This window comes from Anopheles stephensi, chromosome 2 (genome assembly GCF_013141755.1).
Source record: "Anopheles stephensi strain Indian chromosome 2, UCI_ANSTEP_V1.0, whole genome shotgun sequence".
Lineage (NCBI taxonomy): Eukaryota > Metazoa > Arthropoda > Insecta > Diptera > Culicidae > Anopheles > Anopheles stephensi.
The window spans coordinates 2,792,104-2,817,235 of NC_050202.1; the positions used below are offsets into that span (position 1 = coordinate 2,792,104).

The 25,132-nt window shown below is 46.3% G+C and overlaps 1 protein-coding gene across 4 annotated transcripts in view; it reads right to left on the reverse strand.

The window, feature by feature from the left end:
• Window positions 1-25,132, reverse strand: part of LOC118508117 (ecdysone-inducible protein E75) — an 88,352-nt gene that overhangs the window by 38,517 nt on the left and 24,703 nt on the right. For 3 of the 4 annotated variants that reach the window (XM_036047617.1, XM_036047616.1, XM_036047615.1), the window contains exon 3: window positions 6,741-6,829. In XM_036047617.1, coding sequence (XP_035903510.1) covers window positions 6,741-6,829 — 89 coding nt within the window. Of the gene's footprint in view, window positions 1-6,740; window positions 6,830-15,220; window positions 17,025-25,132 lie in introns of those variants that run through there. The other variant, XM_036047620.1, reaches the window with a different exon arrangement.

A 25,132-nucleotide genomic window follows, 5' to 3' on the forward strand; every position in this document is an offset into this window, starting at 1 on the left:
AACGTTTCATACCGTTCTTGTTCTGGCTCGTGGCTGGAAATGAACCTCCAAGTTTCAGTTGTTCACGCTCTGTCATTGGACGGAATGAATGTTCTTGTTCAATATTCGGTTCTAGGTCGAGTTACATCCGAAGGGAGCAATGTACCATACAACAATATTATTTATGAGAATTGCTATTGAAGAGAATAAGTCGATATTTTTGCTTAAAGTAGATAAATCCTATCATAAATCTCTTCTCAACTCTTTTGTCTTACTTTCTACCCTTTCCTTACTTTCCTCTCTTTATCAGTGATACTACTGGTAAGAGGGGGAACGTTATCACCCCGAAATAATGCAGGTCGTACACATCCGGCCTTACACCAACCCCAGGTTCAGGTGAATCAGCAAATGAACTTCCTCCCTTTTCTTTCGAAACAACGAAAACGAAACGTAAACCGATCAAAGACAGCGATGAGTGGGAGCGCTGAGAGAGAAAGAGAAGACGAACAACGGTTTAAGAAAGAGAGAAGACACCGCAAAACGCGCTCTTACGCCATACGCATTAGGCCCGGGGAGCAATGAACGGGACGGGACACGCTTTCGGATGAACCCTTACGCTCAAGGTGTTCACGCGAATTCACGCTCCAACATTCTCACTCACACACAGTAGTTAGCGAAAAAGTGAGAGAGAGAGAGAGAGAGAGAGCGGGTGAGAGATCAGAAAAGTCACCCTTATTTCCCAAGCAGCCATCTTTGTTTTCGCCCTCTCGTTCACTCTCCCGTGGTGGAAAATTGGAACGTTTCACTCTTTGCTCCTTTGTGAAACAAGCATGGCCGGTACAAAGCCCCACAGCTGGACGCTTCAAATGGACGTCATACACACAAGAAAGACGTCAGAGCGAGAGTGAGTGAGAAGGAGCGAGGACGAGTGAGCGGTGATGAGTGAGCGAGACCGATTCAGCTAAGAAGGGTAGAAAAGAGCATTGAATTGAGCTACCTCCCTTTGCTACTCCTCAACCCCCGCGGTCGGGTGGGTTGTGTGGGGTGGCCTCATAAAATCTCAAGGCCAATCCCTCCTCGCCGCTCACACACCAACCTCCCACCTTCTCACCCTCTTGCGGATGATAGTGTCGCACACGCAACGTGGAAGAGAAGCTCCCATCTATCGCCCTCTCGCTCACTCTAGTTCTACCTCAAAGGAACGCTAGGGGTTGGCCATTCTTTCGGGGGGGTTGCTTCGGCTTGCAGAGGCCAGTGAGAAGAGCGCGCGAGACAGAGTGCGCGCGACGACATTTTTGCGCTTCTCGTCCACCCTTATTTAATGGTTGCGCGATGGCAGAGCAAAACGGCAAGCGAACGTGAGCACCCGAGAGGGTGGCCGGGCAGCAGATAAAAGAACGAGGCCACTCGAGTTCATTCAACCCGGCCCTGGTGATGGTTCAGGCTGTCGTACGTCGTTGGCGGAGTTCGGGTTTTGCACGCTTCTCGGTACCGAAAGAGCCCCCGTTGCAACCGCAAGTAAAGTTCTCGCCGAGTAGCTGAGAGCAGCGTGGTGTTGCTATTGATGTTTCATTAATTAAATAAAGTAGTGGAGTGTCGGCGGAGCAACAACATTGGCCGTTTCAACAGTCACTAGCCGGATAGATAAGAAAACGCCTCATTAACACAGTTTTATGAGCTCCACGCTGTTAGTCGCTCGCAACTCTTCCCGCTCACAGCTCCTTGATAAGCCCTTGATAAAAAGCACCCTTGATAAGCGCACCAATGGCGATGTCGGGTAAATCAGAAAACAACAGAACCAAAACAAAATCCTCCCACCCAAACCCACCAAATCGCTGATATCGGGCGCGACCTCGACGAAATTCACGTCCGCCCACAGGTGAATGACCCGTAATCGGTGGCATGCCCGATATACCTGCAAAAAATAGGGAGCACACAGACACACAACCACACGCGAAAGACCGCCGTTTAAAACGACCAAAAAAGAGGTTGGCCATCCGCAGATAAAGTGCGCACCGAATGTGTCTGGGGAAGGCAACAATGAGCAGCTAGCGAAGAAACAACATCACTCGTGGTAGCTTCCCGATTTGAAACCGAGTCAGTGTGTCACTCAGCACAGGCCAGCACGCAGAGAAGGAAATGAGTTAAAAATGCAAAAACTAACGCACGGGAACGGGCCGGTGAGCAGAGCAGAAACAGGAAGGCAAACGCGACACGCTTCATTTGCGAAGAAATTGATGATGGAACCTCATTTAAATGAGTGAAATATCTCATTTCGTTGAGGCTCGGGCCGTTTGACGCAAGCGGGTGAGCGCGAGAGACTGAGCGTGACTGAGCGCAACGGAGATATGCACGCGGCCAGCGCGAGATATGGGTCAATAATGGTCTATTTATATTAAAACCAACAAAACAAGAAACATACTCGGCGGGAAAAAAATGTGTGCTACAACACAACACATTAGCGGAACGGTTGATTGTGTGCTCCGAGTATGTCGTCGACGGCCACCCAAAAAAGTAAAGGGAGAGGAAGATTTATTTTTTAATTATTCCCCTTTTTCGATGCTAGAGTGAGAGGCAGTATCGGCAAAAAATATTGGCGCCAATTTTGGACTCTGACAGCTGTCAAACAATATGGGGGCTCTTGTGTTTTCTTAGAGCAGATATTAAGATCTAGAATTATCTGAGGTCCTCTCAGCTGAACCCTGGCAGTTGGAAAGAAACTTCCAGGTTTCGAAACAGCAAACCTAAGCCGTCTGTCTGAACACACCCACGGACGCTGAAGCCTGCAGAGTCGCCGCCGACCGGGCAAACCTCTCTCGTACGTCTACGTGTCGCAACCAATAGCTCACGACACATTGCAAATGACAAAACCTTCGAAAATGTCTGCAACCGTGCCTCGGCCGAACCGAACACCCGGAGTTAGGCAAAGCACGACTCCACACAAATCCTCCGATCGCCAATTTGCGTCACCTTGCAGCCAGAGACCTAAAGACACCGCACACACACAAACCAGGTGTTCAAGTCACCGTGCCGCCGTGTGTTTCTTGTCCTTGACAAGCGCAAACACACAGTAGGTCGACGACTTAGCACAACGAAACAGGGTACTGTTGTTTCGCAGCAGCCCTGCCAGCCAGCCGGCAAGGCCTAGCTATTTGGGTGCGCTTCCATCTAAATCGGTAAAATGCAGCCGACGAAATCGATCCAGTGGCAGTGGCCACCGCTGCATCCACACCGAGTTCCAACGACGGTTGCACAACAAAAGCGCAACCGACGTGCGAGCGAGATCATATCTCTTAAGGTTTTCCAATGTGGGCATGAAACCTGCTGGTGGACCTATCTTGCCAAGCGTCTTTACCCGGGGCGGCCAGGTTTTGTGGTCGAGCCCCGTGTCTCTTGGCAGAGTGGACGACCTTCGGCTGGCCCTTTTTCCGGCGCCCGTCCCATTCGCCCGTCGACTGCGTCAGTGCTGTTTGCTAATTAAAACGTTCCAGAAAGACCAGTGGTTTGCTTCTAATGAGCATTGGCAACTTCAACTTTTTTCCTCAAGAATTAAGAGTGTTTTGAACTTTGCAAGAAACTCGCACCTATGCGGCTATGCGTTCTCTCGAAGGTCATGTGCGTTGCTGTAGGTGAAAGGATGAAACTAAACCTGCAGCAGCAGCAGCAGCAGCAGCAGCGAGGAACTAGGTCGCAGCCAGGTGTTTCGGCACCAACTGACAAGGTTGAACCGACCAAGAGGTTCAATAACCTCTGCGCAGCTTCAAGACCAACTCTTTCCATAAAAACCAACGCAAGAGACTGGGACACAACACGTCCTCCACTGTCTCTCGCTCTCTCTCTCTCTCTCTCTCTTTCGCTTGAAAGTCTCACACAAAAACCCTTCTACTCATAATTATTAACCAAACACACACACACACAAAATATGTGCCCTTGTACTAGAAATTGAAATTCGAAAGGATTTTTCTCGCTTCTTGCGTTGCCACCGTCGCCGGTCGAAGGAGAAACACGAGCGACAAATTCCGTTTCCATCAACTATGCGCCACCATTTTTTTTTCCATCCATCTCCCCCACTCCAATAGTTGCTGCCCACGACCGATGGCAACGACTTATGCTGAGCAGTGGGAACAGGGGGTGGTGAATTACAACATGCAACATCCTCCTCTTGCGCGGGCTCCTACCCATTCTCCTGCCAGCTCCGAAAGCTTCAAGCGAAAAAAGAATTCACGCAACTTTGGCTTCGCGACTCAACTTTCAAGGACATAAGCACCCAAGGGTGGGTTGGCTGAGGCTGTGTGCGGAGACTTACGAAACCGAGTGCGATCTCCCGGTGAAGCGAGATAAAGCGATGACGGTCTGCAAGGGAGCGAGTGAGCTGGAGCTCGAGAAAACGAGGCCAACCGAACGAGCGCGCGACCAATGCAGGATGGACTTGAAGCTCCACTGGCAAAAGAAGTCAATAAACTTACCGCACTCTTAAGGCCATCGACACAAGGCACAAAGAGAGAGAGAGAAAGAGAACGAGAGGACGTGTATACTAAGAACGAGGCGAGCTTTGATTGAGGTTAGACTGAGGAGCGAAAGAGCTGGCAGATGTATGTGCAGATTCTGAAAGCACAGAAAAAGCTCTCCGCAGTTGGAAAGCTCACCGTGCGGAGACACTCATTTATGCTCATGAGAGGTTTCGTGAGAGAGAGAGAGAGAGCGAGGGATAGAGTATGTACTAGGGGTCACTGGACGTATCCAATGTTGTTAGATGTCGTAAAGTGAAGAGGTTGAAATGTCAAACTTGTCATAGCTAGAGCCGGTTTTGAATGTCCACTCATCAGCCATTTCAAGGGTAAAGCTAAGCCAGGATGGTGAAGCAACTTCAAGATGACTTCAAACTCTAACCTGCTTTAACCGAGTTTTTGCAGAACTCCATCTCGCTTAATCCCTTTACGGAAGCGTAATGAGCAGTTGTTCCAGAACTCTGCCCCAAAGCGGACTTGCTCCACAAATTCTTGTCCATTTTCTTTCCACTCCAACTCCGTTCTTAGGTCCTCCGCTCTACGTCAAAATGATGAACGCCCGTCCGAGTGCGAGCCTGCAGTCATTGACCGATCAATGAAGTTTATCGGCCTTTGCGCCTCTCACTCGACTCGCCTTGTGTCATTCGCGGGCGACCAACAGTGTAACCCTTTTCTAAAGACCTTCTGGTTGGCAGCAACAAACGGCGCCTCATCATGCATGTCATGATGCTCGGCGGTCCTTCTCTGCCTTTAGCCCTGCTCCATTCTAAACAACAACAACAGTTACAACAGCATAAGAATCACCAGCAGCACCAGCAGAAGGTAAACAATAGCTAACATTATCTTCTCCATGCACCCTGGCCGGTGACTCGGTCGGTTTTATTTCTTCATTTGGGCCCATTTCCACCATGGCACCCTGTCGGAGCACCTCACTGCGTGGTTGTGGTTCTAAGAAACCGGTACAAGCGTGGTTGGCGATAGGGGAAGATGGCTTTGGGTCAGTAACCTTTTGCTTTTCCACAACTCAACCAACGGGGGCCACACATACCACAGCTGACCAGAATTTATGCTTGCTTGGGAAGGTTGAGGGTACAAAAGGGGTGGAAGGCAGCCAAGGGTGAGCAGACTACACCCACCACCTGAAACAAGCACTGAAGCAGCTGTTATTCTTGTTTGGTAGGTTGCACCAGTACGATCCTTCTCTGTTCTTCAAGCTCTTGCATCAACGCTTGTTCTTTTCACCTTTGTTCGCACCTTTGTCTGTTTTTTTGCTTTATCATCTTTTGCTCGTTACTCTTTCTGCTCTTTCGTTCCCTTTAGGTTCGCTAGCTCTTTTGATGCTTGTAGCTATTTTTAGATTTACTTGTTTTCCTTTAGAACCTTCTCTATCGCTAGTTCTATTTTCTTCTCCAATTTTCCAGTTATGCTTCCTTCGCTTTTCCTTCCTTCGCCCATGATAATCGCGCTTTTCTTCCACTCACGTTCTAACTCGTGGGCTCTTTTCCGAACCGTTTCTTTTCCTCTTGGTCCTCCTGTCCTGTACGTCCTCCTTCTCCTTAACTTCCCTTTTTTGCAGAGCAAAGCAACAACAATACGAAAAAAAAGGTCACTGAACGTAAACCTGCTTCCGCGCAGCACCGTTCGAAGGTGAATGGCTTCTGTAACCTGTGCGCTTGTGTTACAATCGTTTTCCAGGCTTCAATCTGGCGGCCTCGGTTGGTCGGCTCGGTTGGGGTTGGGAGCAAAAGTTTTAATTTATGAAACCTTGCACGATGTGAATGAACCTTCTGCACCAAACACGGTCGACCCACGTAAGGCTCATCAACCGACGAAAAAAACATCTTCGTGCCTTTCAGTGGGCCTTCAGCGAATTGGAAGGTTCTTGACCACCACACCGTCGACCGATTTCCTCATTGTGGTCTGCAAACGAAGCCTTTCCGATGGTCTGCCTTGTTGAGGTCAACTTCATCATAAGGTCTTCAAATATATTACCCGCGAAGGCGATTACTTGGATGAGGGGTTTTCAATGTTGAAGTTTTCAAATGCCACCTTCCTGTGTACGTGCGAGTATTTGGAAGTTCATGGAGCGTACATCCGCACCGAGACAACCCTTCCATTGCGTCACGATTGAGACGCGGTTTCGAGAAACTTCTCTCCAAAAGTTTTACAGCGAAAGACTCATATGCCGATCACAATTTCCCTTTTACTGTTAGTCATTACTCGTTTTGGCAGAAGATAAAGTACGACACTTACCTTGCATCCTTCACAGGAATGGACACCATAATGGAAACCGGACGCCTTATCACCGCACACTCGGCACAGGACGGTTGTGCCATCGAATTCTGGAATAAAATAGAAGCAAAACAGAGACATTGAGGACCATTAGTTGCAATTCTTCCCGATAGCCGAAAAAACCCTCGAATGACCGATAACAAAACCGGGTGAAGGCCACTGAACTCGGGGTGCTTATCTCCAGTACAAAAGCAGATAAACCATCCGTTGTTCCCCCCAAAACAACATCAAATTCTCCAACTCTTGGTCTAGTCTGACGCATATCCACAACTCCTTCTCACTGCGCGTTTGTGTTTTTGAGGATGTGCAATATAGAGATTGTGTTGCTCTTTTATGCTTGTACGCCAAAAAAAAAAACAACACAATCTCTTATCAGACGACTGCGTCAGCAACAAAACCCCCTGTTTGCATCCCCTAGTGACCCATATTGAAGTCGTGGCGACTCTCGATCGATCGTGATGGATAAGTGTGCCCGCTGTCGAACAGCCGTCACGCAAGCGTTTACATAAATGCGTTCGATGGCTTTTCCGGGCCGGGAGCCTACTACACAGCCACTGCAGCAGGTCAACGTCCTGCCCGTGGTGTCTCGTCGTCGAGGTGGAGAAAGTTGCTAATGCCGATCGTCGATGGCAAACCACCCTCTCCCTCCTTCGCTTTCGGTACTTTGGTTGCAAAAAAAAACAAAACCAAAACAAACAAAAAACCCACTCCGGAGGAAGCTCGAGAGAAAGAGAGCACTCACAACAACAACAAAATGGCGCCCCCATTGAGGTGTATTGTAATTATACAATCGTTGTATAATGAAAGCAAAGGCATCAAAAGCCACCACGGACCACGTTGGTCGGCAGTAGTTGCGCTCGCGTCCGGCTTCCATCGTTTCTAATAAGACTTTGGAATAGGAATACAAAAAAAATACTGCACACAGTCCGAAACCGAAAGCATGCCGAAAAAGAAATGGCCGGGCGGTGTATCGCTTTCGAAAAGCCGTTGAGTGGTCGTTGAAGGCGGGAGGAATAGCCGGCAGGAGGATTGTTATTTGCTTCGAGAAAGTGAAGTTGTTTTGTTTTCATTAGATTCGAGTGCATAGCTAGGTAAAAGAGGCATTTGTAATTGTGGTTCGTAATGCTGCAGAGGAGGAAAGTGATAAAAACTGACTCTCGCTGCCACTATGCACTAAAAATGCACATTAAAGTGTAACACATCAAAAGGAAAAAAAGGGAAAAATAACTATGCGCATGAGAAAGCAAAATAAAACACGAAAAATAAGTGAAAGCAAGCAAAACATATGCCAAACATTAGATATCACAATAATAGAAACAGTCAAAAGAGTCAATAGTCGATAGAAATACAATCTAAAGAAATATAGAGCTTAAAAAATAAAAGCTGTTTAATAAATGATAAAACGGTGATTAAAACAAGCAAACAAATTGAAAAATAATTAAAAGTAAAAGGAATGATTATAAAAATAGATACTAAAGGCATAACAAAAAGATAAAATTGAAGAAGTAGCAAAGCAGCTGAATAAAAATAATTAAAGATGCTTCCATTGCATCACAATTGCAGTCGATTAATACGGTTTAATGAGCAATACGGCCAGGCCGTTCTTTATGAATAAAAAAAAAAAAAAAAAAACGGTTTAATGTATACGGTTAATCTTATTCTCTTCTCTCTTATTCACTTTCATTTCTTCATCTCGCCTATCTAACGCTTTGATTGAATCAAAAACAAAACAGATCACGAAAAGAGCAGAAGCAGTCGAGCAGAAGCCCTACATTGCTGTTGCTTTTTTATCATTCCACCAGCCAAAGTTTGCTGTGCCAGTAGGAAAATCGACTCCATCTTCTTGCTCCCTCTCTCTCTCTCTCTCTCTCGCCTATCTGAAGAGAGGTAAGTGACTTTCTTTTCCCTCCTTCTACCCATCCACCTCAGCCCTATAGGATAGGAGGATATTTGGCTTCCGCCGTTCCGTTTTCGGTTGATTATTCGTGTTCGTTACGTTTCGATTCCGTGACCGAGAGAGAGGGAAAGAAAGAGCCATCGACACGAAGGCAGCAGCAGTAATGCCCGGATCCGTGTGTGTTTGCCACCGCGTATCGTGCACTTTCTTTTTCTCGAGTGAAACCAATCGAAGCGAATTGGAAAAGCTCTCCGTGTGCCAAGTGTGCCACAGCAACGGGGGAGGGGGTTTGGGTTTTAGGGGGTTGAAATAGTTTCACTTTCACTGATTATCGGGGAGAGAAGAATGAGGGAGATAACACAGCAACAACAACAGCAAAAAAGCCACAAGCTAAGCTACTCCGGTTGAATGACCCGCCCGGTTTTGAATGGGACGCACATATCATGCAGACACGGGAAACCGAAAGTGAAAGCTTTTTTTTCTTCTTCTTCTTTTTCTTTGTGGTGGAAAGACAATCTTCAGCTCGATAACTCTCCGGGTAGTAAGTCGGCATCTTCAGCAATCAGGCCAGACCGGTGGAGACTGGGAACTGGTTCAATCCCGATCATTAACCTGAGAGTGGTGTGGGAGCAAGAGGAGGAGGGGGTGGAGAGTTGGAAAGCAAAATCGGTGTTCGTTGACCCGGGCGGAACCAGACCGAAGGCGACTCGAGGTTAACACTTTCCCTTTTTTCTCCGCGCCCAAATAAGAGATGAGGTGGCTTGGGTTTCTCTAATAGAGACTAAGAGAAGAACTGGTCATCCTTTGCTCTTTGCGAAGCTAGCAAAAAACCCACAAGAAATATCCAACCGAATGTAGTGTGACTAATCCGCAACTTTGAAGCAAGTACTAGGGACAAGATTCTTGGAACTACCAACGACAACTACTTGGGATTTGCTAGAGCAATCTAGTTCGCTCCCTTAAACTGTGTCAAAAAGGAATCAATTCCATCCTCTTCCGGCTGCATTAACTGCTCCAGCAGACGGCACCACAAACCGACCTACACTCTCGGCCCGGACCTGATAAGCTCGAGATAAGACAGCCCCACAGTGCGCTGGACCAATGTTTGCGTAAGCAAGCAGGTGTGCTCGAGCGGCTCGGAAAACGTGACATTGCTTTGTGTTTCTGCACCCAACTGCCCAACAGTGCCGTTTTATGCACTTCAGACAAAAGTCCTCGTGGTACGGTAACTGTAAATGGGGGAGAATCGTCATCCAGAATAGGGATTTGCACTGTTGCTTACTCACTCCCAGATGTGTACACATCTGGGAAGAAATGGGGTCATTTGTAGGATTTTCTACAAGTGGAGGGCCATGTAAAGTAAAGACAGCTGGTTCCCGATAGTTCCCCGTGTAAACGATAGATTAAAAGATGACGGAAAATTAAAAAAATGTCTCAAATTGTCTAAAAACCCTTTTAAACAATAATAGAAAATAGTAAAACAAAACAGATAAGCTAAAGTAGTAAAAATTTGAATAAAACACGAAAAAAAAAACAAAGAAAACGAGCTTCAAACTAAGTAAAACAAAAAAGCAAAAATGTAAACTAGAGCTACCGACAAGTAAAGCGAATTAAATAAATAAAAACCTCAAACAAAATAAGAAAACTCGAAAGTTTCACGGTTTCATTTCCGTGCGTAGGAAATTGCACCAAGCAAAAGGTCGTTACACTGTAGAGGCAGTTTGCAGCAGTAGTGGAAGAGCATTTGACCGAATGAGATGAAAAACCTTCCCAACCGTCATCTCCATCAAATAATTGCATTCAAATTGGCACACATACACACAGCGACACACAGCGACACACGTACAAGGTGCCAAAAACGGTGTGGTGTCTCGCGAGTTAAATCACAAACACCCTTTGGCTTGCTTTTAAAGTTTCACTTTCCGTCCGCTGGTAGAGACTTTCTCGCCCAACTGATTATTATTGGTGAGTTGAAGGAGTGTGTTTGGTCGGAGTTCGTTGACACCCGTCCATCGAAAAGGCCAACCAGCAGCAGCTCCGCCAATAGTGGAGGCCAGCAACGTCGAGCAGCATTATGCACCGACAAACCGAAACGGACGGTCGAATAAATTCGAAATCATGTCCTCATGCTGGGGCCAGAGTGGGGGGACTGTTGCTACATACACACACACACACACACGCACCACCAATCGTAGCAAACAAGCGTACCAACCAACCAACCAACCAACCAACTAGCCTACTACGAAGTTCGTTAACCCAGTGCTCGAATTATGCGCCGCGTGCGAACAGTCGAAGGCGAACAAGAAAGCAGCATAAAAACGAACCTCTCACGTCCTCCATCTCTCTCTCTCTGTCCCTCTGCCTCTCTCTCTACTCAACGTTTCGTAGAGTCGTAGTTGGGGTCGTTATGTGGACGTTTCGAAATTACCCATCAACTACGTCGTTCGTCTATGAAGTCTCCCGCCCGTATACCCGGTGCAGCAGTTGCTTTGCTCTTTAAAAAGATGCTTTTAGCTCGATGTGAACACACTGTGAAATTCCACACGGCGAACCATGAAGAAGACGGGCACAGGCAGAGTGTACTCGCAGACAAATCTCAACCGCTCCCGAGGGCGAAGCAGCGAATCGCAACGTGGGGAGACGCACCAATTGGAGGATGCTTAATTTTATGCCGGCTAGACGACACACGACAAGTAGTCACCGAGACGGAGAAAACTATCACCTCCAGTCTCCCGGGGTGATGTTGCAACGCGGGAGACACGTACGGGAGGTGGGAGTCACACGCACGAGGGAGAAACAGGTTCAACATCCCTTTGGACGCAATGAAAGTGAAAAGTAAAAGTTTCCCCCATCGCTCTCTGCGTGTGTCGCTGTGGTGATGTCCCAGGGCGTACGAGTGAGAGATTCATTTAAAAGCATAGTTTTTAGATAACTCGCTAAAAGAGTCTTGATAGAAGCAGTGGAGATCGATATCTTGAAATGAATGAGCTTATGAGACTTCCCCGGAGTTGCATCGTCCAAGAAGAAACAAAAGTCGTGGAGAGGACTCGCTTTCGGCGGTGTTGTGATCTTTGGGCTGAGAAACCTTCACCAATAATCAAGATCTTCACAAACGACTTCTGTCTCCTTTTATTGTCTCAGGCATTCCTCCCATGGTAATTACAACTTCCACGGCGAATTCTACACCGCTAATACCAAAATCGTGAATCTGCCGAGTGCACGAATGTCGTCTTCCTCACGATCTTCCTCTTTGGCTCACGTGACCCGCTGTCACGAGACACCCCAGCAATCTCACTTTCAAACCCCCGCGCGGGTTCATTGTACCGCCATCGAATCGGCGGCGAAGAAAGTCGAACGGCCGGAGCGAATGTTTTCACTTTCAGCTTCACTCCTCCCGAGCCGAGGTTTCGAAATTTCCGAAATGAGTTGACGACGACGACGACCGCAAAGAGGATGAACAAGAAGCAGGCAATGGGAAAACAGGTTCGTTGACCCGCCCGCTAAACATAACATCCTCCAACGAGCATACCCCTACAATTCCAGCCCTACCGAACCCGTGTTGCCGTGTTGTTTGCCTCGAAAATAAACAGACAGCCGTTCCATCGCGCGCTTCTGCCACTCTACACCATCATTTTGGACCGATATCTCGACCGACTTCGAGGTCAACGGACCCTCTTCTTCGGTTGGGCGTCTTTTTTTTCCTGTGTGCGTGCGCCACGACAAGCATAAAAGCCGGAACTATGCTGCACCGAACTGAGTGTGTGTGTGTTTTTGTTTTTTTTTTCACCCAATGTTTCCCCCAAAACCTCCGAATGGCGGACGAGCGCAAGCGAGACGAGCAGCACAACGCTGGCAACTTTCGAACTTCGCTCGTCGGCTACACGCTTCTATGGGCGAAGCGAAACCGCCCGGCCAACGTTGTCTAGGTCATGAGGTAAAAGCGCCCGCGCCGCTGCACAAAGGGCACACGGGAGGAATCGGTCCCTTTTATTTTTTTTTCACTGTACCCTCTCTATCTTCCCGGCGTTGTCGGTCCATTCCATTACTTTCTCGAAAAAAGACACACGAAAAAAAGCCGCGAAAGGGTGAGACAAGAGGTCACCCTCGCTTGTTTTGTTTGAGCATTTCTTCTTTTTTTACACTCTGTGTTTAACAACACGGCAAGCGAAAGCGAAATCTTGGGTCGACGAATTTATGCTCAACGTGTGCCGTGTCGGATATTGGTAGTCAGCGAGGGTACGCCAAGTACACCACACTTTCTCTGTCATTTTGGGGGTAAGATTTCGTTTACTTTTAACACGCGCAAGTGTTTAAGAAGCGTTGCGGGAGGATTTGGAGGGGATCATGTTTATTAAAAGATTCCTATCTGCAAGGCGTATCGAACCATTAAAGAAGGGATTTAGGTGAACAGGAGGAAACCTGTCTTAGAACATCTGTAAGGAAGAGCTAAATAAAAAAGATTGTTTTTAACTTCTAAATTATTGTACTAAATGTTGTTGCTTTAAACTATTCGAAGCCATCTGTACGAAATAAAACATGTCTAAATCCAAGCAGTCCACGAGCAACATCCCTCATGGAGCTAAAGCGTGCTATGCTGATTGCAGCAATTTAGGCGCATTTCTGCAATCGTACGGATGAGACACACTCACTTGCTCACGTGAGGTGAGCGAGTTCAAGGTTTCTCACTATGGAGAGTGGATTGCTTAGAGCCGCTAATAAATTGTGTGTTTTAATCGAATGTGAGTTTACGTTTTTTCCTGTAAGTATTGTCCCTGAAGGCTGATCGCTGAGCACGTGAGTGAAGCGATTTGATATGGAGTAGTTTTTTTTAAATTATTATTAAGGTCGTGGTGCTAGTGCTACCATGGAGGTAAGGGGCTTGTTATGAGCTTTTAAATAAACATTCATAAACAAAACAGTTTTATTGCCAATCGCTCTTCTAGCGAGTGCAGTAAATATTTAGTAAATTGAAAACGTTACTGCAAACTGCACGAGAACTCCCTTTTACTCCGAGACCGTTCCAAAGCCAGACAGCAGCGACGATGTCGACGACGACGACCCCGCACCAATGAGAATACGATGTGAAACGGAAAAAAGGTCAACGACTTGCGCCTGCGAGGGCATTGGCATGAAAAAGGCGCGCACATGGCGCGCGTGAGGCCCACCACCACGCCACACCGCGTGCACACACCAACTGCCTTCGGAAACCGACCCGACAAACCGCACCTAAAAACTGCGAGAAGTGAGCCAAAAGCAAAAGGCAACTGGTGAGCTGGTCGACCAATCGTTCGCTCTCACTCTAGCGCCTTGCGGGATTGTTGGTAGCCAGCAAGAAGCGAAAATGGAAATCATGCTCTTCACGCTGCTGCTTACATTTTCCCGTGCCGAGCACATTAGGGTGGGCAGCAACATTAATTCACCTTATTTAAAAAAACCCCCTCATGGCACTCACTATTTATGCTTTAGATCTCACGCAACATGATGCGCGCTCACGGTGAGTATCCGCACCGCGGTGAGAAAGAGAGAATAGTCCATCTCACTCCACCACACGCGTCGGGGCGCTCATTTTATGTTTTCCTTTTCCCTCTTCCATTTCGGCACTCACGCGTTCATAGTGAGAAGAACTCACTGAGTGTTCGCAGGCACGAAAGAGATGGCAAACTCACTATGGGGTGAGTTGCGTGAGTTGAGCAAACAGCGGGTGAGCATAAAAGCATGATGATGAAGGGCAATGTACTGTTTTGACCGTGTGCCTGGTGTTTCACCCCATTCCATCCCACACACACACCCACAAATACACACGAGCGTATAAATACACTTGTGTAGATGGTATTCCCATCGGCTTCCTACATTGCGCCATCTCTCTTCTTCTCTCGCACCTTCATGGAAACGGAAACACATTCTAGGGGTTCTTTTTCTAGCCAAGGATAGAAATGAGAAAAAAAGGTCAACAACACATGTGCGACGATGTACAGTTGCATAGGGGTCCTCCCGGTCGCTCTCTGTCTGCTCCGTTCTCTCTATGCGTTTTTATGTTCCAGTTCGATTAAAAGGGCATATTTTTTATGCAAGGAACTGCTTTAGGGTGAAAGAAAAACAAGCGCAGGGGAAGCACAGAGCTGGAACTAATGCTAATGCAACTACTGCTGCTCAGCGTAACCGGGGGAAGGTCACATTAAAAATTATAAATTAGGGACATGGAAAGAAAGGAAGATAGAGTCAGGTGAACGTCACACATAATTATCGCCCTGTCTGCCAGCATTGTACGTGTGTCCTGACTCCTTGCCGTGTGTGCTCTAGATCTCTTACTATACTATCGCCTGTCTCTCTCTCTCTCTCTCTCTCTCTTTCTCTCGTGCGGTCGTCGGAAGTACTGAACTTGACACCATTTTGACAGCTGCAGTTTTACTTTCCGTCTAGTTTAGGGAGAGTATGCTAATTTACCGACAACAATTGCCATTTTCTCTTTCTCGACCTCTTTCTAAGGACTCCGCCTAACTTCTCATATAACATGCTCGTCCCAGTGTATCTTGGAAATGGTTACCTATATTTAAATCCGGTTCCCCTTTCGGACCGGGCGAGCTGGGACCGTTGCCGACACTGCCTCCCACACTGCCATTGCTCGAGCTGGCAACACTGTTATCCATAATGACGGGCGGCGTCGCCGGAGGACTGCCGCTGGTTGTGGTCGATGAGGCCGACTCCTGTTTCGGCACCACAACCACCACCGATTGCTGCTGCTGAAGGTGATGTAGATGATGCTGACCTCCGCGGCCGTACATCGACAGCTGATGATGGTGATGGTGATGTGGAGACGGTGGCCCTAGCGAGTCCTCCGACTTGGAGCTAGCCGCCACATCGGCCGCAATACTCTTCATCGAGTGTAGGATCTTCGGGTGGCTTGTATACACCGAGGAACTACCACCGTGCACTGTGTGGTACGTGATGACAGGCGCAGGTGAGACGGCCGGATTTGGACCAGCCGACACCTTCGGTACCTGTAGCTGCCGTTCGGAAGACGTGGAAGTGGTCGATGGCGATCCATCCTGCACGCTGCTGGTAGGGATTGCAGCGGTGCTGGTAGCGGCGGCACTCGTTGTGGTGGTCGTAGAAGCCGCATGGTTCTCCTTTATCACCGAGTGTCCCGATGGAGGAGTCGACCCAACCACCGCTGGCACCGGATAGTGCTGCGGATGGTGTTGGTGATGGTGCAGCGCGATAGGATGATGATACCCGTCCGACAACATGGTCGAGAGGTGTGTGTGTGGGTTTGCGTCCGTTTTGTACAAAAACCCGATTCCGTTACGTTTCCGAAGCTTTTTCCCCACTGGTGTTTTCCACGCACTCGTATTGTTTGGCGCTGTGCCCCAGAGATAACAATATACAACGGATAGGACTTTTCACTTTTCAATTTTCACCAACCAAACCGAACCGAACCGTAGACGGCAATCGCAGCTGGGAAAACAAAACATTTTTGCCATAACCTTTTTTCTTCTTTCGCCCGTGGATCTTCACCACCAATCTTCACTTTCCCTGCTTCTTGCACTTTCTTTCTCCGTGCCACGACGAGCACGACGCGCGACCGTTTCACTACCCTCTTTGCCTTTTTAATGCCTTTTTTAAGCTGACTTTCATACACTCACACCGCACGGCGATGAAGGCAAAGCTCACTCACGCACACTTGGAGATATTTTCTCAACTTTTGGGCATACAACAAAAAACCCTCCAACTCCGAAGATAATGCCGGCGTCTGCTGCTATAAATCACTTGAGAGGTAGTTTTCTATATTCCTTCTTGCAAACTCCTCTCTTTAACGCTTCTTTCTTCCCACTGCCAATCACGCAGCCAACACACAGAACCAACACTAACACCTTATCAATCGTACCAACAAAAACACACACGGCCACAGCACTAATCACACATAATGAAATGATACGAGGAAAACCATTCAGTTTTCTTTTAGTTTTCGTTACTTTTCCACCTGCACACCGACGAAGGAACTCCCAAAACTCTGCTGCACCGCAGGAAGATTTTTGATCGGTTGACAGCGCCTTCCCGAACCATTCCCTGGAAGTACGGGAAGGTCTCACAACGCACCGGGTTTGAGATCAGTTTCGATGCACTTTTTAATTGGCGAACTAAAACCACACACAAACACGCTCTAAAGCACTTGACAAATTTTTTCTTTCTGCAAAATATCACACCGATTTTACTTCACAGTTTCGATCCCGGGATTTGAAACAACAGCCGAGCGTTGACGTGACGACGTGTTTGGCTCACCGCAAGACGGAAGAGACACACACCGCGCGCGCTGTTCGAGACACGACCGACGCCAATGAAAGGAAAATCGTTAATAAAAGTCACTCACTGACGGCGTTTCCGAGTCGAACGCCCGGGCCGTAGCGAGCCGTCTGAAATTGAAGGTCATGAGCGCGCCAGTGCGGGTAGTGGGGAGCCAGCGCGAGCCGTGAGCATGCGAGAGCGAGAGAGCGTACGAATGGGTGTGTGTGTGAGCGAGAGGACGGCGGTGAGCGCCGTTTGCAGCCGCGTACGCCTGCATATTATGAAATGACGGTTCGCTTTGGTGAGTGACCGTCTGTAAACGGCGATCGTTCTCACACTCGAGGAAAAGCCTAGGCGGTGAGTTGTGGGTGCGGGGTCGGGAAAATGAGAGAGGGAGAGGAGCGGGGGGGAGGGGGTTCGTATAAAGGAGGGGATGGAAAAGTGACGATCAAATTGGAGCAATTTTGCTTTTCAAATCGAGCCAAAGAGTGAGAAGAATTGTAGGATGAAAAGGATAAAAACTTTTTTATAAATAAATAAATAAATAAATATTTGTTGAACACTTTAATCATTGTTTTATCTTAACTCTGTAATGCTGCGCTACATTTCTGTTTGAGTAGCTTTAAAAAATTCACTCCAAAACCCATCTTTTATGCCTGTAAAATCTCAAGAGATCTTGACGAGACATTCCAGGCTTCGTTGATTTAGTATAGACTTACTAATACCCATTTCAATATAAACTGTATTATACTTAAACTTGTAACAAATCGTACCAAATCCATGAACGAAAATCACACATCCTTGTACATTCCATTCACCTCAAGAGCAGAGGCCCGCTCAAGTGAGGTAGATAACCGGAAAAATCCTTCACAAAAACACATTTCCAAATAAACCGTCATCCATTTTTGGCACCATACTCGCCTTCAACCCCAACGAATAAAACCAAAAAAACCTGTGCCAACCATTCGATCATCATCATCGTCGTCGGCGGCGTCGTCGCCAAAGAGCAGTGGACTTGAGATGAATAATGCTTCGCGTCACCGCAAACCGGCCGCAGCAAAAGCCTCTCTTGAGGTCAGGACCGCCGTGGAGCGAGAGAATTGGGGTAGTCGACCGGTGAAGGGCTCGGTCATGGCCTGAGCCGCCACAATGCATCATAAACCGCGAATTGGTGTGGTCGAGCGAGAGAGAGAGAGCGAGAAAACGAAGAGAACAAGAACGAGAGAGAGAGAGAATGGCTTAATAAAATGTATCTCAATTGGATGCGATCACATTCAAACGAATCGACCGCCGGAAAACCACGAGGTGGGTGATGTTTTTTTGGGGGTGGTCAACAGAACAACCCACTCTCCCGTGTCGCCATCTTTTTCTTTATTTTTGCGCAAACTTCCTTCTACGATGGCATATTCCTTTCAGAAAGAACAAGGTGAAGGTGAAGGCGACATCAGCAGCACACCAACACCAAAGAGCGAGTAATGGTGGTAGTCGCCATCAGAGTAATGATGATGACCTCTTCTTTTGTCGACAGTGCTGAATGTGTGTCCAAAACCGAATTCAAGGGCAAAAAGGAAGGTGCCCCAGTAGAGTACCACCCTTAAACGATGCGGAAAACAAGAACACGCTTAAGGAGTAGGCAAGACTGCTCCAATTAAACACGCATAGAGGGAGAGAGAGAGACCGAGAACCATTTGGGGTGATTTCTGGTTTCTTTATTTGGGGTATCAGCACACATCTCACTGGGGATGAAAATAATATTTAAAAAAAAGTACACAACAAACAATTAATAAACAAGCACAAATGAACAAAGAGGGTGGAAAATGTGTTTGTAGTGTGTACAAGCGAAGAATCTGTTACAAAATAAACGCTCGCTTTGTCACTTGAATTTTGAAGGCCAGCGTATGTTGCCCTGCTTCTTTGGTCAATAATACCCTCCCCCTTTTTACCCCCCAACAAGCCCACCCTTCCAACCCCTCAACATCGAATAAGTGAGACGAAGCAAACGAGGAAGCCAGGTGGTTATTCTTCGTTGGGCTGGGTCTCTCAAGAGATGGTAAAGGAAGCGGGAGGCAAAAAGGGGGGTGGGGGGATGAGATGTGCTTAAAAATACAAAACAACACTGAAGCATCATCCCCTATTCTCGCACAAACACACAGAAAACCCCCCCGAAAAAGCTGCTTTTAAAAATAAAGAGAAAAACGAGAGCGAGAGAGAGAGAGAGAACGGAGGTTTTTTTGGTTAGAATACTGTTGAGAATGATTTTTGGTCAAAATAAATTTTCCTCTCACCTACCACCCCCTTCTTCCCCAACCCACCCCATCAACCCCCCAACAGATTCAAACACACATAAACAAGCAGATGCTTCGCATAACGGCTTCCATATGATCATCGCCAGTCAGCATCAGGGAGGGAAGGGGGGGCGGACAGAATCACCAACACTACGCCAAATCGGAATGAATAAAGGAACCAGCGCAAAGGCAAAAAAAGACCGCACATAAATTGGTGATCGCAATTTTTTGTTACAACTACAGTGGCAAAAAAGGATGGACGACGAGCACGAGTCAGCAGGAGAGGCAGAGACAGAAACAATCGAGAATTTCAGGTTCAAGGGCAAACATGCGACGCAAGCAAAAATTCACACACATCGACACACCGCGGCTGACCAGTTCTTCGGCGTGCGTGCGTGTGTTCGGCAGGGAGGATTTTTTTTTATCGCAACACTATTTCGTCGTCCAGCACTTACGACGATGAAGACGACGAGCAAAAAATGGCGAGTTCAGAATTAATTAACGGCAAAAAATCGGCAAGCGACTGTCAAAGATTTTTGTGATTTTATAACCACAATCAACATACATTTGTTGCTTTGGTCTTTATTGTTTTGCGGGAAGTTTTTTGGCTAGTTTTTCTTCTCTGAGTATTTGTTCTACCAGTTTTGATGGTTTTATTTTTAGGGTTTGAAGTATTTGTCTGATATTTTTATCTATCTTTTTGTCTTATCTTATTCTAACAGTTGTTTTGCTAAACTTATTGCTTGTTTAATTTTTTCTTCCTTGGCACTACAACCTCGAAAGGTCTCGGCCTGCCATTTCTGGCTTTCTGTGACTTGGTTTTCACTTGTTTAATTTACTTTATTATATTCAAATATTGTTTTCATATCTTTGTTCTCCTCTTTGCTATTATATTTGTTTGATTATTCGCTTCTTTGATTGTCCTGTTTGGTTTTCTATCACTGTTTAGTTACTTTAATTTTACTAACATAAACCTAATTGAATATATTTTGCTTTCATCTGTTCTTTGTTATACATTCTTATGCTTTTTTTCTCTTCTTTCATTTTCTTTTTAGATTTTTTTTAAATTTACCTTCTATATACTTTTTCCATTTGTGTTAGACATTTGATGTGGATTTTCAAGTGCCCTTACATAACTTCCTCTTCAAGTTTGACACACTTTCACTTCTTTTTTATGATAAATTGCCTTTTTACCCGAAAGCAAACAACAACTTCGTCATTTCTTCACAGTTTCTTCCATTTTTTCGAGAATATTTTTCATCTTTTGTAATCCCACCCATTCGGACCCCCACTCACGATGTGGGAGGCTCATTTAAATGACACGCACCGTCATTCCCATGACAGCATGGGTTAAAAAAAGTTTGAGGCGAAGTAGAATAAAATTTGTGGTTAAAAAGGACAAAAGCACGCGCACACACACACACAGAGAGGCATTAGCTCACCAATCGAATCGGGAGTCTGTCAAAGAGGTCAGGGTCAGTCGGTGACTTGGCAGCGGTGACCAAACGGATCACCATTCTTCCCTTTCCAAAAACGCAATTTCGGGCCTCGGGATGGGAGATTTGCTTTGTGGCTCCCACAAACGCTCTCTTACGCATGTACGCACGCAATGCCAGAGTTGTACGCACTAGGACGTACACACACACGCGCACGCACCCAGTACATGTTTTCTATTTTTATTTCCAACACAGCTTTATTCTGTCCGACGAGTTTAAAATCATATTCAAATGGATTCGCGCGCGCGTTTGCACTGCCGTTGCCTTGAACTTCACGAAAACACAGTCTCTGGACGTTCGTTTGGGTTTCTGGCCTGGCTTCGCCTTTTTTTTTTGCGGCACCGCGTTTCTCTTCCCGATTTTCGATTGTTGGTCTTTCCCTTTTTTTCGGGTGGTTCTCGTTCGTGTTTGCGCATCGCTGCGGTGCTTTTACGCAATAATGCCTCGCCAAGAAAGGTACGTTCGGCCGGGACGTAATTTAAACGCACCGAACGTAAGTAATCAAAAAACAACCAACAACTGCGAAAGAAAGCACAAGGCAACGGAAGCAGGTTTGGTGTTCTTGATTCTGTTCTTCGTGTTTGTTGTTTGTTTGGTTCGCTTGGTTACGTTATAATTGTGTTTCTCCTTTCATTATTTGCTGATGGAATAAGCGAGGATACAGAAGTTTTATCTTATAACTTTTTATTAGTTTTATATTTCAAAAACAATCATAAAACTGCGAAGAACTAGAAATTCGTATTATTGAATTTATAACTAACAAAAAACTCAAGAAAAATATAAAAGTTCATCTTAGTTGCATATAAAATAAAATAAATATTCAAAATAATGAGTGTGTCACATAGAGATAAACAAAAATAAAAAAAACATGGAACAAAAACATATAAAAATGTATAAGTAATATGTAACAAACACTAAACGAAAAGAGCAAACTTAATGCGCAATTCCAAAGCAAAAGCGATACAAAAACAAGCCCAAAACCAGCGCACCAGAAAGAAGCAAAAGTGGAAAACAAGTTCAACGAAACGAATGCAAAGAGGTCAACAGACGCAGGGCCCTCGTTGCGAAAGCGGTTCGCTCACTAAAACGGGGACGAAGAAGAATTCCTCTGTGCGTTCTCCTCTTTTTCCGAAAGCAACAGTCCAGCGGCAAAAATATGTGGTTGCGTTCTTTTTATTCCCCCAAATCCACCTCATCATCGGCCGTTTGCTCATTCTCCTTGTCCTTCATTTTCCACTATTTGCATTCAGCTCATGGGGCCCTTCGGGGTTGGAGGTAAGAGGTAGGGATGGACGAGCAAGAACCTCAACAGCCCTCGATCGTGCCGAAAGAAAATGCTGGAAAAAAGGCACAGCTTTTCCCTCGTGTGGACTCCGGGGGACCGCTTCCATTACCGCTTTAATGTTCTTGCGCATCTTTCATTTCACGTTCTTACTTCGTTTATTGCTAACGTTTCCCTCTCTCTCTCTCTCTCTCTGCTCTTTTTTCGCTTCAATTTTATTTTAGTTTAGTGTTTTCTTTTCATGCTCTTCTTCTTCCGCTCTGTTCTTGTTTTGTTTCACCAACTGGCCCCGTGTAATAGTGGCCCGCTTGCTTCCCGTTGACTGACTGATGGTGGACTCGCGGGTGACTGACCTACGACGACGATTTTATTTCACCTTCCGCGCGGTCGAACGCCTTTTGCGGTTTTGCGGTTCTCACTCATGGAAGAGAGAGAGAGAGAGAGAAAGAGGTAGAGCGAGATAGAGCGAGGGGTTGTTTTAAATTGAAGATCAGGGTAAAGATCTTCCAGCCATAAAGTGAGAAAACAAAAGAGAAAGAGAGGGAGAGAGAGAGAAAGCATCCCCTATTTCGAGATCGTTGAACGAGCGTGTGAGTGTTCGAGGTGAGTGCTCCAAAGAGGGACCGTGAGCGTCCACGATCGTAGCCAACCAATCCCCTGATCTACCACCAGCGATAAGCGATGATGAAAATGTATTTTCTTTTCACCTGGGAGCACGCATACACCCAATCCGAGAAGATCAAAGATCGCAATGCGGACGAGTTATTATTGGTGAGCACGGAGCTTGCCTCTCTTTCACTCTCGCTCGCTCCAGCGGGAAAGTGATAATGGGGTCCGGTAGACCACACCACAAGCACTTTTAGAGATTTGGCCTCTGGAGATTGAGGGGCGCGTTTTCCAGCCGCGGGGTGGCAACAGCAAGCAAGAGAAAGGAAATCCCTCACCACAGTCCCCCTGCGTTACAGGCTCCCGTCGCTTCTTTCTTCGCTTTCGCTTCCAAGGGGAACAGCAAAACGATCGGAAAATCATTCAACCGGCGCGGATAATTGGACGGTGAAGGTTAAGTCATTGACTCTCGCTTTTCCTGCCTCGTACCGGGCTTTGGGGATCTGGGGGGGGGAAAACAGGGATGGGAGAGATTTTGAAGTTGTTGAGCTCCAAACCGTGAGGCTCGTAGAGGACAATGTGGTCTGGAAGCAGTTTTATATTATTGATTTGAAACATTTTGGAATTTTAGAAAATTCACCTCAGAAAATAGTGGAAAACTACATCATTTCTAGCATATCATAAATATTGCTATAAAAACACACTCCCATTGCTATAAACTCTTCAAACCGTCCATCTTGGATCAAAATGCGCAAAGCCTCACAGCACCAAAAGTTCACTAACCGACTTTTACTATCTCCACTTCCCTCCCAGCCCCATCCATTTCACCAACTAGTCTTCCACAGTGCATGCGGTCAAAAAAGTTCATCAGGTTTCCGTGTGTAACATCGTGAAAAGTAGTGCAGCTCGGCCTTTGCTTTTCCCACCGTACGCACCAAAACGAATCAAACGGCGAGATGGAAAAAGACAACTGCAGCTCGTACGCACTGCTACGCACCAATGTTTTTTTTTTCTCTGCTTCTTGCTTTGCATTTTCTTCACCACTTTTTTTGGCCAACAAAAGTGAGTCAAAAGGAAAATTCATTTCCCAAGCCACACGGGTGCGATTTCCAAGAGGGGGCATTTTAATTTAAGCCGTGCAACGACCCATAAGACACGCCACGGTGAACGATTTTCGCGTTGAAGGAAAACTAAAGTAAGCCTCAAGAGCGAGAGAAAGATCGTAAGTAGTAGAAAAAAGAAGCGATAAAAGATGGAAAAATTTGCAGAAAAAAAATGAATATGAAAAGAAGAAGTGGAAAAACACACAAACTGAGAAGAAAGTAAGGAAAGTGGACAGAAAAAAACGAGACTACAGGCACAATAAAATAGAGACGGCACCAAACAAAAGGGAAATAAAAATGAAAATGCAATCAAATTGTCATGATCCGTGCGGCCGAACAGTACCAGTGAAAACTATGGAGTGGAAAACTTTGTAAAAGCGAAAACTGCACCCAGCAGATGCCTTCATTACTCAGCTCTACATCTCTCTCTCTCTCTCTCTGTCTCTCTCTTTTGGGTAAGTCTGTTTGCGAAGAAAGTTTCGATCACTCGATCTGCACGCGCTGTAAACTGTTACGATTATGATGGCGGGCGAGTGTTTTCCACACATTTTAACCATTAGTTTACATTCAGCCTTAGCAAACGGTCAATGAATGGTTTGCCACCACCAGTAAGCAGGGGATCGATTGGGAATTGCGCTCCTCGATCGGCTCGTGCCGTGAAAATGTGCAATCAATTTAAAGCAATTTGAAAGTGGCCGCGCGAGTGTGGGTGGTTGGGTGGATAAAAAGGGAAACTGTGGATTATGAAGCGATGGGGTTTACGAATAATGAGCCTAACGAAAAACATGTATTTTAATTGTTAATTTGAAAAGCGAGTACGCGTGAGAGAGAGAGGCTTTCAGGCTCAGGATGGCTATGAAGTCTTTAGGATGTCCACTATCTCCAATGATTAGTTTAATAGGCAATTATGTTTGGATTAATTAGGATTTTCATTGTGTAGTTGGATGCCTCGATCCAAGACTGATATTCGTTTCGGCTATTAAGAAACCATTCCCTCCTAGCCTCAAAAATAAATACAAACGTAAACAGTGACAGTGAAAGTTACTTCGATTAGTTAAACATAATAAGACAACTACGATGTTTGATTAAAGCCCAGTTTTGGAAGGGTCCACATCAATGTCAAAGCTTCCAGAAAATTTCTCAACAAGACGTTTCACTTTGGGAATGATGTTTGGGGATGCGTCCACTTTTTCTACCCTGCACAGAGAGCTGGAAATAGGTGCTCTGGAGCCACCAAATATTAAAAAAAACCCCGCAACGTTCCGGCAAAACTTCATCCCGGCATCGAACTGACGCCTCGAAGGTGACCAGGGCTTTGGATAGGAGGCAACACCTCACACCAGTAGAGGCTTGCACGTTTTCTGTTTTCTTCTCTATTGCTTCGTGCCACAGGGCCAATGA